Below are 15,720 nucleotides of genomic sequence, written 5' to 3'. Positions count from 1 at the left end.
ACGTGAAACCACATGTCTCACCACATCCAAACCAATTTGAAGCCTGTATAAGTAACCCTTGTTTGCTCCTGGCTCCCAAGAGACCTACCACAGCAATCATCCATGCAGAGGCTCAGAAAATGTCCTTTTTTTTTTTTTCCTGAGCAGATTTGCTATCTCCAAATTTTATAGAGCTGGGTGGAGGGAGACCATCCATTCTTGGGTCCCTCTGGAGTAGTCCCAGAATCTATGAATTTGCATAGAGCAGCCAACCAGAGCACAGCAAAGAGAGTTTCAGATCTTAGACTGCCCTCCCAGATGATGTTAAACAAACCAGCCCTATTGGCTGTTGGGGAGAGGGAGTTAGGATGCCAGAGGAATTGAAGAGGTGGATATGGAGGAGGGGGAAGGATCTGATGGGATGGGAAGAGGCAGAATTCAAAAGGTTCAGATAATCAATAAGCTCTTAAAATGTTGGAGTGTTATCCAAACTAAACTGCTGAACCTTGTCCATCCTAGAGGAGAACAAACAGATGTCTGTTTGATATGGCTTCATCTTTACTTGCATCGTAGATCCCATCAGCCTGTATTAAATAGACTCTTATCCTCATCTTGGAACAGAATGGGAGCAGGGGAGAGACCAAGATTAGTGACCTGTAAATTGGGAAGGGGTGGGCAGGTGTGTCAGGATTGGATTTTGGATCAGATGGGGATGGAAAATGGGGGAGTGTCAAGGATTGGTTTGGATCATAGCAGAGAAGAGGATCAGGTTGGGGAAAGAGAAGAATGTAGAAAATGGAACTAGAGTTAACAATGCAAGTAGAGGTGGGAATTTATTTGAACCAGAAATTAGATCTGGCTTGGCTCGTGAGATGAGCAGACGTTTGAGCTGGTTCTTGGTTTGCTCTAACTGATTTGCTATAACATGCTGACTTGTAATATCAACATGGATTGATATAACAACATCGGAGAATGTCAGTATAAAAAGCTGTTGATAAACCGGTTTTAATGGCATGGTTTGAGCTCAGTAACCAGAAATTTTGCTTAGAGCTAAATGTGGGGTAACATGGGAGATATTCATGGTGTTTGAAAGCATTGCTTTATTTTCAAAACAATGTTTTATTTTGCAAAAGTTTGATTTAGAGGAGCCTGTCCATACATGAAGCCTCCTCTGAGAATAACGGAGAAGAAAAAAATTATTATTTTTCCTGACACAGTTAACAGTGTTTCTGTTCCTTTTTATTCTTTTACTTGAAACTTCTCTCAGAAGTGTGTCATTTCTTAAACTGTGTCATTTAGTGAATGCCCACCACTTTCACTCCCCATATTTAAAGTAATTGATGTTTTTTCCTGCTATAGATGTTGATGAATGTCAGACAGGCATACACCGCTGCGGAGAGGGACAGATTTGTCATAATCTACCTGGAGCTTATCGCTGTGACTGCAAGATGGGCTATCAGTATGATGCATTCAACAGAGCCTGCATTGGTATGTAAGGCACAGAGCAAGCAGAAACTACTGATTGATGAGCCTTCGCAGTATTTAGCGCTGTTGTTTAGTGTGTAGTTATTAGTTCTGCTCTACAATAGCTCAGAAGAGGTAATAGGATTGCTTCCCCAACTACCTTCATTCATTGTGACCAACCTCCACCATTCTTCTGTATCATTATGGAGCAGATGTCCTCAGTTTAGCTCAATGGTAGGTTATTGATTGAGGTCATCTGCACAGTACTTTTCTCTGGGTTAAGTATCTTCTGCTGCAGAAATGTATCTTTCTGAAAATCTTCACAGTCTTCTGGGGAACGCACTGGGATAAAGCTTTTTATATTTTATCATCACTGTATGCCAATTAGAGTACAAAGCCAGACAATATAAAAAACCAAAGTTGCAGCATTTCACAATGTAGAGATCGATCTCTGGCATCTTTAAAATATCCTCCCATGTCTCTCTCGAATCCTGTGTTTTCCCATTGTTTGCTTGTTTTGCTGACAGATATAAATGAGTGCTGGAATTACCCAGGACGGCTGTGTCAGCACACCTGTGAGAACACTCCTGGGTCCTACCATTGCTCTTGTTCGTCTGGATTCCGCTTGGCCTATGATGGGAAGCACTGTGAAGGTACCAGACTGCTTTCCTTTCCTTTTAAGACAAAGTCTGCATTGGAAGAAGAAGGACTTTAGGGGAGGAAGTTTGGGTGGCATTTGATACAAGAACCCTTGATTCATGAATGCTCTGAGGCTATGTAAACACTAAAATTTCACATTCCGAGCATCCTTAGAATGGCTCTCAAACTGCAGTGTAGTTAAGGTATTTATTAAACTTGCAATATGTATGTAAAGCTTCTCCAGCATCATTACATCCCATACGCTCTATCACCGGGATGGTAGGCAAGGCAGGTCATTTCTACTAAACAAGAAATGAAATGCTGAAAAGCCATTATAAGGTGAGGACATAGAGCGCCTCTTTCTTGTGCCTTTCACCTTTTTCTCTCTTGTCTTTCCCCCACCCTGTCAACTGCTTTCGTAGCCGTGTCCTCGTCTGTGTGGTTACAATATTTGCAGGTAAAGAAGCAAACTGACTTGCAGTTGTGAATCTGCCTTTGTTTTTTAGCAGCTGTGCTTCCCAACTGCCCAGTAGCAGTTTTCATACTATTTCAGGTAGTTTCAGTAACTTTCAAATTACGATCTGGGAACACGTAGCAGCACAAGAGACCAGGAATATCATGTTTCTAATGAATTCTGAGAAGCTCTTCTAGACTGAGTAAGCAGGAAAGTAGGTACATCTCCAGTAGTTGTGCATGAGCTTGACACATTGTGTTTATAGAGCTAATCTTTTCAGTTGTTAGAGTTGTGCACATAACTGATTTTTTTCAGTTCGATGACTGAACTGCAAAAAATGTTGCAGGTCAACACGAAAGAAATTTTTTCCATCAAACTGAAAAAGTAAAAAAAAAAAAAAAAAATTCTCTTCGGGTCAAACTAAATATTTTGTTTGACTTGTAGAGTCTAACTGATGGATCAATGTGTTGGTTATTGATTAATTTTGTAGGTAGCAGTGGCTGATAAAAGTTCAGTCTCCTGAGTGGCTACAGCCTCAGGAAGATTATTATCAATGTTATTAGAATGGGGGACCCAGGAAGCACACAAGACATTGCTATTTATCACAAGTCCACTTATTAACAAATCCGCTTAGCAGATAAATAATCCCACAACCACTGAAATACAGCCGTAGATAGAAAGAGAGTACAAAGTGTTTAGCCCTGTGACTGGTATAACTCACATCTCCTGCTGGGGAACCCCAGAGTGTCAGTAACCATCTTCTTCCTGCTCATCATCACCATCTTCACCAGTGGGTGTCATCCAGGTGACTCTCAAGACACGCAGGCTGGGAGACAACTTTTATTATGTGTTTTACTGACTCCCACTGGCGTTTATACTATTTATGAAGGTTTCAACCCCGTTTTCCTTATCTGTACTTCCACTCCCCACTAAATCTGGGGCACCCCATTTTTCATAGGCTAACTTTCCCCTTCTACTCATTAACATTTATGTCCCTGAACCACCATAACGACTTGTGGATAGCACATTGCTGTCACCCTATGTCTGCAAAAATCCCCAAAATGTTACAACCAGTTTTAACTGGCATCTTACAGTGTTAGCAGATACATTGCAATACATTTTTTCCCAAACATCAGCACTTAGCACAGTTTCCCATACAAGGTTATTTATCAGTCAACTAGTTGATGAGAGGCCCTGTTTGGGCTAAGCTAAATATCTTACAGGCCTAAGTCCAGTAAGCCCCATATTACAACATTAATTAATACTTGTATTTCATCTCTATATCCTGATATACCCGATATATTTTATTCTTTGCTACAGAGACAAAACTAAATGTTTCATTTTCTTTTCAGGGTTTTTAACTTTTTCAAAATAACATAGAAGCAAAATTCAAAAGGAAAAGCCATTTCAAATAGAAAAATTGAAACACTTCATTCTGAAAATGTCAGAATGTAATGTTTTGATTTTTTTCACAACTTTTGTGATTTGTTTGTTTCAGATGAAACAATTCAGTGAATTTGATCCAAATTTGCTAAATGTTTTGGTTGACCCAAATCTGCTTTGGTTTAAAAAAAAAAAAAAAAAGTTTCATCTTGAAAATTTCTCCCAGCTCCACTTTGCATATTGCTGTTCATTTTCTCTTCCTGAGTTATACAAGTGGATGTGAACAGCCAGTTATAGGAGATAGGATCAACATTCAAACTGATTGAAATTTTTCATTGAAAAGGGTTTTCTTCAAAGTAAAATGGCTTTTCAATAAAATGAAAATTTTCTTCCAAAATTTTTTGGATCATTTGAAACTTCCAAATTTTCATCAAAACAAAAAATTTCAAATTGAATCAAAATAGAACGGTTTTGGTTTCCATTTTCTGATCTCCTTCCTCTCCCCACTTCTTTTCCTTCATCCCTCTTTTCCAGAGGAGAAAAAGGGGAATAAAAGGAGAAGGGGAAAAAAACAAAAGAAATGAAAACTTAACTCTTTTTGTTTAGATTTAAATCAAAATCAAAATGGATCAAAACAAAGAATTGTGCAATGAAAACATTGAAAATTGTTTTGTTCCTTTGAATTATTTTTATTTATTTATTTTGCAGAAACGACTTGGCATTTTTCACCAACTCTAATGTATTAATTATTTATATTATTATGGAAGGGCTATAGTTCCTCATGCATCAGGCCATAAGCCAATCACTAGCAAAGAGGACTAGACAAAAATTTCTCCTGTGTGCAGATTATTCCATAATGGTGCATGTTCTCCTGAAGAATCTGGTTCTAGCTGCTGTCAGAGGCAGGAAACTGTAATAGATATTGTTCTGCTCCAGTGTAGCAATACCTTTGTTTATTTTTGGATACAGATGTGAATGAATGTGACAGCACTGCATGCAGTCAGGAGTGTGCCAATGTCTATGGTTCCTATCAATGTTACTGCAGGCAAGGGTACCAGCTAGCAGAAGACGGCCATTCTTGTAAAGGTACAGATGCTGTTCATGTCGTTTGTACTTTTTGTACGTTGCAGGGAGTGTCTAAGGCTCTGAATTTTATGCCCTGCTGCAGTGGCCACAAAGGGTTGTTCCAGCCGCTGGCAATTATTGGAGTGTAGCAGTGCGCTGGGCATGCCTCCAGTGCTGGGGGCTGTGAGAAGGGAATGGCATAAGGCCAGAAACAATGTATGTATGCTATTGGAGAATTCCCGTGCAAAGGGAAATCTCAGCTGCCCACTTAGACCAGTTTTAAGTCTGCTTTGCTCCACCAGAGCAATACAAATCAGACTTCACAGGGGCCAGGACGGATAGCCTAGGTTTGCTAGAGGAACCTGTGTGTGACTGAAGAACTAGTGAGATTATTGCCTCACAGTGGCAAGAGACTGAAGTCTGAGCAAGACAAGTAGGGGGTTTTAGTCAGACTGTTTTTCTGAAACTGTATCATCTAAACAGTGGCTCTCCACCTTTCCAGACTACTGTACCCCTTTCAGGAGTCTGATTTGTCTTGCAAGTTTCACCTAAAAACGACTTGCTTTCAAAATCAGACATAAAATGCAGCTGGCTCCGGGGACCGCCAGAACAGTGGCTGGTGTGGCTAGCTCTGAGGGGTGCCCGAGCAGTGGTCCTGGGGCTGCCCTGGGGACCTCCTGAACAGCAGCTGTCCTGGGGCGGCTGGAACAGCGACCCGGGGCACCCAGAGGCTGTCCAGAGAGTGGTCCCTGGGAGCAGTGGCCAGCGGGCAGTCAATCCCCACACTGGGGCGGGGGCCCCAGCAGGGCCTCCAGAAGTGGAGATTTAGTCACGGGTATTTTTGGTAAAAGTCATGGACAGGTCAAGGACCGTGAATTTTTATTTATTGCCTGTGACCTGACCATGACTTTTACCAAAAATACCCATGACTAAATCTTAGCCTTACTTATGGCCCCCCTAAACCTGTCCTGTGACACCCCTGCCCAGGAACTGAAACCTCCAAGTTGAGAAAAACTGATCTAGATGAGTTGAGTACCCCCAGGAAGACCTCTGAGTACCCCCAGGGGTACATGTACCCTCTGGTTGAGAACCACTGTTCTAAAACCTCTGCAGTACCATAGCTGAGCTTAAGGCCTGCTCTGACTTCCACTGGCTGAAATGGTCCACTTGGAGCTGTTATGCTATTGTGGATCACCAGAGTGCATCATATTTTGGTCATTCCCCCAGCTTGCTCTGACACCAAACTGCACCAGAAGTCAGGAGCAGGTAATGTATGGGCAGTTTCCAGCTGCCCCTATAGGACAGCTTTCTAGGTTACTTTATGCTGCCTGAGGGGATGAAGGATCTGAGCCTTTGGGTTTTGTTTGTTTTTTAAACACCTATTTAGCAGACACCTGACAAATACTTGGGAGAGAATCTCTGTTTGTTTATGAAGGAGTCAAACACCTGATTCCTTCCGTTAAGGTCTGAAAAAGCTCCCCTAAAAGTTCTAGAGGAATTCTGAATTTGGAAAGCTACAGGAGAGTATAAACCCAGACATATGCTTGATTTATTGCTGGTCTGCATTACTTTTAAGTTGTCAGATAGTAATTTTCAAACATGTAAGGGGAGAGCAAGGGGGGCGCTTTGCACTGGACGCTTCATAAAACACCATGAACGGCCCTACAGCAAAGTCAGACTTTCAGAGTTGGGCGCTTGTTAAGTAAAACCTATTATAGATGAGATGAGGGATTGCATCTGACGTCACCTGTATCAGAGCCATCAGAATTTCCTTGTGTTCCATTTTCTCTTCATTTACATCTGTCACTTCTCTAATGCTTTTGTAATAATTTAATTCCAGATATTGATGAGTGCACACAAAGTGCGGGTATTCTTTGCACTTTCCGCTGTGTGAATGTTCCTGGTAGTTACCAATGTGCTTGTCCTGAGCAGGGATATACTATGGCAGCAAATGGAAGAACATGTCGAGGTGAGAATAAGATTAAGAGACTGGAAAGATTGTAGCTTGATGTCAGTTCTGGACATGATATAGAACTTTAGGGTTATCCAGTCAAACCTCTATTTTATACAACGATCACCATAAAATAGTCAACACATGGCAATAGTCGCCACATATCGTTATCAAAGGGGTCAGTTTTCCCCCTATATTTAGAGTAAGAAAGAACTATTTATTAACTATTTAATCCACGTTTTAATGGAAACCACTGTATTATACAAATTGAGGTAAACATTTTCACTTAGGTACCTAAAGTTATACATGCAGGATAAATCCATATTTCATCACCTAAGTAAGTGGACTGATTTTCAGAGGTTATGAACCCTCAAATCTCTAATTTCAGTGGAAGCTGTGGGAGCTCAACACTCCTGAAAATTAGGAGACCAAATTCAGGAGACTAAATATGGACTTAAATGCCTAATTTCAAGGCATACACGTTTGAAAGTGTTGGCCTATGGGCTTGTCTACACTGGCAATTAACAGCGCTGCAACTTCCTCACTCAGGGGTGTGAAAAAACACCCCCCTGAGCTCAGCAAGTTGCAGCGCTGTAAAGCGCCAGTGTAAACAGTGCCCCAGCGCTGGGAGTTACGCCCCTCGTTGAGGTGGTTTTTCTGGAGCGCTGGGAGAGCTCTCTCCCAGCACTGTGCCATGACCACACAAGGCACGTTAAAGCGCTGCCAGTGTAGACTAGCCTTAAGTTAACAGTAAGATATAAACCACACTGGACTAAATACTCCCATAAAATCACAGAAATGTATTTAAGATGGCCAATGTGTTCATCTGCAGTGCAGCTGTACATGTTTGAAGTGAAAATCCTCCATTTCGAAAAGATGTGCTTGTCATGTAATGATGTTTGAAGAGCCGATTACCTATCACCCTATACGCATTAGAGTGGTCAGTTACACTAGCTATCAGGCATTTACTGTGCTCCTAGTTTTTCAGGGCATCTTCAGACTTTTTAGTTGCACAACTCAACTCTTGGGTTCTGATTCTTCTCACCAGTAAAACTCGGGCGTAACTCCTCTGACTTCAGTGGAGTTAGAATGTGTAAAAACATGTATGAGCTCAGAATCGGGCTCTCAGTGTTATGTCTCTTGCATGGAAGTCAGAGGAAACATTTATTTTGCCCACCTACAGTAGCTTTAACGATCCTTTCTCCATTTCTGTTATGTGCTGACATCATGACCTGAGGCTGCTTGTATGACAGCTGCTATCTTTGTGAATGCTGGAATTTGAACCAGGTTACTTCAGACTTAATATAGTATGAGTCACTACTGCTGAACTGAAGAGCCAGGCTCTCTTAGCTCAGAGCTCTAAGAGACCCATATCCTCTGTGGCTCAGGCATAGAAGGGGATGAGTACCACACACTGACCAGTGATAGGGTTACCATATTCTGTGCCTCCAAATGGAGGACACTCCACGGCCCACGGCCCCGCCCCCAGCCCCGCCCACACCCCCGCCCCCTCCCCAAAGTCTCCGCCCCCTCCCCTGCTTCCCGCGAACATTTAATTCGCGGGAAGCCTGAAGCAGGTAAGGGGAATGTGGGGGGGAGGAGGCGCGGCCCAGGCTGGCCCCCCGGCGGCTCCAGCCTGGGTCGGCTCGGGCCCTGGGGTGCCGGCCCCGGCCCCCGGCCGACCACCCCCGGCCCGCCCAGCACTGCCGGCCCCCGGCGGCCCGGCGCATCCCCCAGCTCCCCGGCTCCCCGCGGGCCCAGCTCCCCGCGGGCTCGGCTCCCCGGCTGACCGGGCTCCCCGCAGGCCCGGCTCCCCGCGGGCCCGGCTGACCGGCTCCCCGCGGGCCCGGCTCCCCGCCGGCCCGGCTGACCGGCTCCCCGCGGGCCCGGCTCCCCGCCGGCCCGGCTGACCGGCTCCCCGCGGGCCCGGCTCCCCGCCGGCCCGGCTGACCGGCTCCCCGCCAGCACGGCTGACCGGCTCCCCGCCGGCACGGCTCCTCGCGGGCCCGGCTGACCGGCTCCCCGCCGGCCCGGCTGACTGGCTCCCGGCCCGGCCCCGCGCCCCCGGCTCTCCCTCCGGCCCCGCGCCCAGCCCGGCACTGTGACCCTGGTTCCCGGCCCGGCACCATGCCCCTGGCCCCGCACCGCCGGCCCGGCCGAGCACCACCGAGCCCTCCCGATTTTCCCGGACATGCCCGGCTTTTGGGGATTTCCCCCCGGACGGGGATTTGAGCCCCCAAAAGCCGGACATGTCCGGGAAAATCCGGACGTATGGTAACCCTAACCAGTGAGTTACACTTGCAGTTTTCACCCTCTTTTCAAGTGCATTGCTTGTCATCTTAAACCTGCACAGAGGGAGCCCAGCATTGTGTGGATTTCCCACTGAGTGAACTATATAGTGATACCTTCGAGGCAAATTTTTAAAGGTTCTGCAAAAAAAAGTACTCTCTTTATTTGCAGCTGTACAACCACATATCTGCATTGATGTTTGCAAAAATATACGTGTAGAGGCAACCATGTATTTTGTGCATGTAAACTGGAACTTAACCATGCAACAGAAGTAACTGTGTGACGGGATGCTAGTTTTCTTGCACAGAGGCACACATGATGATTGCATGAGCAAATATAGATTTCTGAGCAATGCCAAGTGGGTGCACACAGAATTTTGCAGGCTCATATATAGAGGCCTCTTTGAAAAAATGGTATTATGCATTTCTTTTTAGAACAGTCTAAATTCAGGACCAAGTCCTCTATTGGTGGAAAATCAGCCTGCATCCAATTAAGTTTGGTCAGTTTACACCAGCTGATGATCTGGGCCTGAGTGTTCCTCATCTTCTCTGTCTTTATACTGAAAGCCACTAAAGTATTGTCCTTTGCATCATTTCTTTGCTGGCATTTTCATTACACTGTGAATTCAAACAGAGGAGTTGTAGGCAGCTCCTCAACATATAGAATGTTTTTAAAAAGCTGTGCAAATTTCACGCTGTAGCCAAACTGGTGAAGTGAGCCTTTCATGACATTGGCTACAATATAGAAAAAAATTCCGTTTTTACCTGGGGCCAGTTTTGAGAATTAATGAGGGACCTAATTTACTTTAATTCACTTTTGTTTCATATGGTATATATTTTTGCTGGGCTTTTAAACCAGTCAGTGTTGCCTGCAAGATCAAGTCTCATCTCTAGGGGGGATGGCTGTGGTTTTCCTTTTAAGAGTCAGTCTCCTCTATGACGATTGGCAGAATCACAGAGCACTACACAGTCCGCGTGGTTTGTCTGTTAACATTTATTTCATTTTAAAACCCCTTGTGTTGTCTAGACATTTGAGAAAACACAATGTGACTGCAAGATGTCTGCCAATCATTTTTGCTCATGTTGGATCCCTGTGATTGCATCTGGTTTTCAGCATTTTAGGACCATTGTTTAGTACTATGCATTTTTATTATTCAAGTAGTCATGTTTCTACCCAGTGACTTGAAGCATCTTTGGATTTTACTTTTCCTTAGAATTCTGTGTTGCTTTCTGCAATTTTTGTCATTAGTAGAGGACATTTTTTAGATTAAATACTTAGGATCAAATCGTCTTATTTTAAACTGTTGTTCATGAAGTTCCCATATTCAAAATAACTATGTAGGGAGCTGACATCATCTACCTTTCTAACCCTGTAAAAAATCAGTGAGAAGGGACTGCTTGTTGTAAATACCGGTTGGTTATGTCCTATGAGATTATTGCTAGTGGCAGCGAGGAAGCAGACTAAAATAATTCTGGTTCACTATATGTTCATAACATGGATCTGCTGATACCTCGTGAACAACAGAGATGACCAACCAACTCAGAAGTAGTTCTGCCTAAATCATTATGTTTCCGTTTTGACCTTTAAACGTTTTGTTTGATTACAAAGAGCAGTGGTATGATAGCAGGATCTTTGGTTTCAAGAGTTCATTTCCTTCTGCTGCTTATTCCCCACTGAAAGTTAAAACAATCCTGGGTTCCATCGGATTTACTTGCTGTGGAGTAAGAGCAGCAGAACTTAGCATCTCAAAAGATGTGAAAATATTTGCAAAATGCTCAGCAGTGACAGGCGCATCTTGGCAGGATGGTTGGAGTCTGCCAAGTCACCTCAGTAGGAGACGTGGCAGTCAAATGATAACAAGGGAAAGATTGCAAGCTCCTTAGATCAGGAACCCTTGTCTTCCCTGTTTCTTGTACAGTGCCAAGCATGCTGTCAGCTTTTGACTAATAATAAATGATAATACTAAGAGGGAGGTAAACCAGTTTTTTTCACAACCTGTTTTAATATGCACTGGAATTTTAACATAGCCTAAATGAACATACTTTATTCCACCATTCCAAGACCTGAAAGCTACGTATCTGGATATATGTACTGGAGATGAGCCTGACCTACAAAATTTGGATCTGGATTTCAAGTCCCGCATGTTGACATTGTGTTTGTAACAATCCAGGCCTGCAGGCAACAGTCACTATTGGTAGGCAAACTCCCAGCCACAGAGTCAGGATGCGAGCCCTTGTCCTTCAGATCCAAAAGCACAGGCGTGCCTCTCTTTTATGTATATCACGCACGTGCACATCTGTTCAGGTTCATATCTCATGATTGCACATAGTACTTTGTAGATTTACTGCATATTTTCCCCATTTTCCATTGCCAGATATTGATGAATGTGCAATAGGAACCCACAATTGCTCAGCTGCAGAGTCTTGCTACAACATCCAGGGCAGCTACCGATGCCTCTTGTTTGAGTGCCCTCAGAACTACAGAAAAGTATCTGACATGTAAGTCCTCACTGATTATCATAACCAACTCCCTTTGGCTGCTCATTTTTTTCAGACTGTTTTAGTCTTATGATATTTGTAAAGTGCACCTTGCTACCCTGCTGTGGCTTCTGGGCTGTCCAGTGAACTCCTGCTGCTGTTTTAGAGCTCTGTGCTTTAATATTCACATTAGGGCTGGTTGGAGATTGTCCAATGGGACCTTTTTCTGTTGGAAAATGCTGCTTTCTCCCACACAACTGGCATGAGCAGCCTAGCAAAGGGCTTCCAGGGTCCCCAGCTTGGAGTCAGAGCTCCCAGTTCCTCAGTAGGCTGGAAGTTATGAGAGCCCTGGCTCCCCAGACTGCCCAGCACTTCATCTGGTGGGCTGCCAGGGCCCTGGGCAACTCAAGGAGCCTCAGGAACATTTCAAAAACATCAAAGTGAAATGTCATTTCAACTTCTTCTATGCAAAAGTTTGGAATTTCCAGTCCTTGGGAAATTTGGGGTTTTGTTCCACGTCAGAACCTTCTATTTTTATATATATATATATGTGTGTGTATTGGTATTTTGGAGTTTACTGCGGAACGGGAATTGCAGTTTCAGCTCTATTGCACATGTTCACTGTACAATCCGAGGCACTGGAGCAACTGCCCCCGAAGGATCGATCACATGGAAGAGCTATCCCATTCAAGTGAATCACACACAGAACTGGAACGAAGGAACATCTGTTTTGTTCTGATTGTACTGTCTCATTCACCTTAGTGGGGCAGTTCCCCAGCAATCCCTGTATTATTTTGCACTGCCTGCAGTGTGGTGCCTCTGTTCCCAAAAAGCAGCCATGTCCAAACATTCACAATCAAAGAGGATGGCTGTGTTGAGTGGCCTTGGAGAATGGGTGGGAAGGAAATACAAGAGCTATGGAGAAATCACAGAGGATGCTCTTCTCCTCTCCAAAATGAATATCCCTATCACTTATGCCTTAAACATAGTTTTATTGCTTCCTTTAAAAGCTAGAATAGGGCAGTTTGGCTAGTACAGGCACTTGTTAAGAGTTAGAGTACAATTGCCTCTCTGAGTGCGACTGTTTCGGATTTCATAAAACACAGTCCCAGTCTTGCACTTTGATGATTCACAGATTCCTCCTCCAAGCGTTAGGCTACACACAGTTTGACTTCTGTCTAGCTTTCTCTGTATGCTCATGGTGGAGCTTTCAAACAGGACTCTCCATGTGGAAGATGTTTTTGGTATGCTGTTGTACTCTGACAATTATATCATTTACAAATGTTTTATGGGGGCTGTAAAAGCAGAACCAAGCAGCTGTTAATTACACAGTTGAAGTTTGGGGCTCATCTGTCTAAATAAAAATAAAATAAATAAATTAATGGAGATATCCCATCTCCTAGAACTGGAAGGGATCATTGAGTCCAGCCCCCTGCCTTCATTAGCAGGACCAAGTATTGATTTTGCCCCAGATCCTTAAGTGGTCCCCTCAAGGATTGAACTCACGACCCTGGGTATAGCAGGCCAATGCTCAAACCACTGAGCTATCCCTCCCTCCTCTAACACATGCTAAAGGGTTCTTGTGACTTTGCAAATGACTGAAATGTACATCTTCTGGCTCACGGTTACTGTAATACTAACCATTTCTTGTTTTTACTCTCTCAGGAGGTGTGAACGCAACAATTGCTTTAATTATGTGGATTGCCAAAACACCCCTGTGCGAATTACTTACTATCAACTCAACTTCCAAACCAACATCGTAGTCCCAGCTCATATTTTCCGTATTGGACCGTCACCTGCCTATGCTGGAGACAACATAATCCTTACCATCAACAAAGGAAATGAAGAAAACTACTTCAGCACTAGAAAGCTTAACTCCTATACGGGCATTGTCTATCTTCAGCGACAAGTGAAGGAGCCTAAAGACTTTTTGTTAGATGTTGAAATGAAATTATGGCGTCAAGGAACATACACAACTTTTCTTGCCAAAATTTACATATTCATCACAGCTCATGCTTACTGAGGCATGTATTGACATTGGAATTTATTGGTGCTATGCTCTTTTAATATTCTACCAAAGCTTATTACGGTGGAACTGGTATTTACTGTATCTAGCCTTTATAATAACTTTCTATCATTGCTTCAAACTATTTTATTGGTTGTGTAAATTAACTTAATTTTTACTGACTTGTCTTTTGTGTAATTCTTTAGATGTTAATTGGACTGTATGTATGTGAAGGAAAGATTTTAAAGGCAGTACATCTGTTGTGTACTGAAACCTTCTTTTACAGTCGCTCCAGTGAATTCCTTTGGTTTAGTTACATCTATAAGATACTGCACTAGAAAGAAAAACAGTTCACTTGGGGGCTTTGGTTTGTGCCACTGATTAGGGAAAAAAATAACTGAGCAATTTCTCTTTAGCACACATTGCACAAACCTAAAGTTTTGCTTAGCCAAAAATTTCACCAAGGTGTGTCTGCACCCAGATGCTATGGTGATGAAGGCCATATAAGTACAGACAGACAGCTAGTGCACCTCATATAAAAGGTTTATTTTTCCCCAACTTTCATAGTATATTGCCTATAACGATAAATACAGAAAATATACAAACAAACCCGCCCCATCAACAAACAAACATAAACTGTAATCATAGGCTTGACTTTAAAGGGACTACTCACATACTTAAATTTAAGTACATGTCCAAGTATTTACAGGACTGAGGCCTTAGATTAATGGCTTGCACTGCCAATTAAAAACTCACACTACAGTTAGTAGCATTTGTCTTGTACTGTTTGAACTCATCTCTGTACAAACCCATTCTATTCAGGTAGCTCTGCTTATAGATTAGATGTGTTATAATTCTTAAAAGGAATGCCAAAGAGGAAACATGTAATCAGTTACCACACCTAATTCAAAAGCCTGGATGCGCAATTAGATTAATAGATTGCAAATTTAAATAAATCAAACAAAAGGGGAGTGACTTTTATTTTCCAAGAAAATGACCTCAGTTATGCTACCTTCATGATGCAGAGGAAAACGCTAGATAAATTGGCAGTTTGTATTATGTCATTTGTCATTATATGATTATGTCACAGCACAATCTCGGTTTTAAAGTGGATTTCCTCTTGTTTCATAGGAGACTGGATGAGGTCCAAAAGCTGAGGGCAAGGTGTGGTATGTGTAGTGTAATCTAAGTATTTGTTAGAATTTAGAGGTGAATATCAGAATTTTTTTTGTAGATGATCTTTTTAAAAAGTTCCAGTGCTGTAATCTGAGCATTCTCTCACCTAGTTATAATTATTCTGCAAAATGTTCTTAATGAAAATCATAACTACAATATATAAATATTTACTACACTGTAGTTTAATAATCCATTCTAGCCTACAGTAGATCATATATTGACCATGTGCATTGTATATAAAACGAGAGAAACCAAGTCCTATGTCTTTCTATACAGTAATAATTAATCATTTGATTATCATCTTTTTGTAAAATATTAACTTGTTTGTACTGTGGATTAAGAATATGTAAACGCTATCTATGGGTGAAGGGGGAGATGTACTGTATTAATTATATCCCATGGCCAATTCTACCATTTCAAATAAGTCATTTTTTTAAATTTGGACTTTTTCCAGATAATAAAATATAAACTTTTTTTGTACCTAACTTTATATATATCAATGACTGTAGAAAATGAGTTTTTATTCTTTAGTTGTAAATTCTTGGAATATCTATAGGTTGCATACTTCAAACTTATTCCTGTTGTTCTGTCAGAATCCTTTCTGTAAAAGTGATCTTTCCTCCACATGAGTTCTGTTTTCTATAGTTAATGGTCTTAAGAACTTACCAGTAAAGTACCAATCAGAAACAATGTGTTTATGCAATTTATCATTTCAAGTAAATGCATATCTGCAGTGCTAGGATTGGCAAGATGAAGAGGCAATGCCGCAATGAGTACAAAAGTCTTTTAGATTCATTATGCAGCTTGCACATTAAGAGGTGATAGAGTTCTCTGTGCC

At 42.4% G+C, this 15,720-nt stretch overlaps 1 protein-coding gene across 3 annotated transcripts in view; it reads left to right on the top strand.

Moving 5' to 3' along the window:
* Positions 1-15,378, top strand: part of FBLN2 (fibulin 2) — a 187,810-nt gene extending 172,432 nt beyond the window's left edge. For all 3 annotated transcript variants that reach the window (XM_054034201.1, XM_054034202.1, XM_054034200.1), the window contains 6 exons: positions 1,339-1,467; positions 1,971-2,096; positions 4,889-5,005; positions 6,825-6,953; positions 11,599-11,722; positions 13,367-15,378. In XM_054034201.1, the coding sequence (XP_053890176.1) occupies positions 1,339-1,467; positions 1,971-2,096; positions 4,889-5,005; positions 6,825-6,953; positions 11,599-11,722; positions 13,367-13,724 (983 nt within the window). In that variant the 3' untranslated portion in view covers positions 13,725-15,378. The remainder of the gene's footprint in view (positions 1-1,338; positions 1,468-1,970; positions 2,097-4,888; positions 5,006-6,824; positions 6,954-11,598; positions 11,723-13,366) is intronic.
* The last annotated feature ends 342 nt before the right edge of the window (positions 15,379-15,720 follow it).

Source organism: Malaclemys terrapin, chromosome 7, assembly GCF_027887155.1.
Source record: "Malaclemys terrapin pileata isolate rMalTer1 chromosome 7, rMalTer1.hap1, whole genome shotgun sequence".
NCBI lineage: Eukaryota > Metazoa > Chordata > Testudines > Emydidae > Malaclemys > Malaclemys terrapin.
The sequence above is the reverse complement of the archived record's forward strand: the minus strand, read 5'-3'. Positions and strand labels throughout refer to the sequence as shown.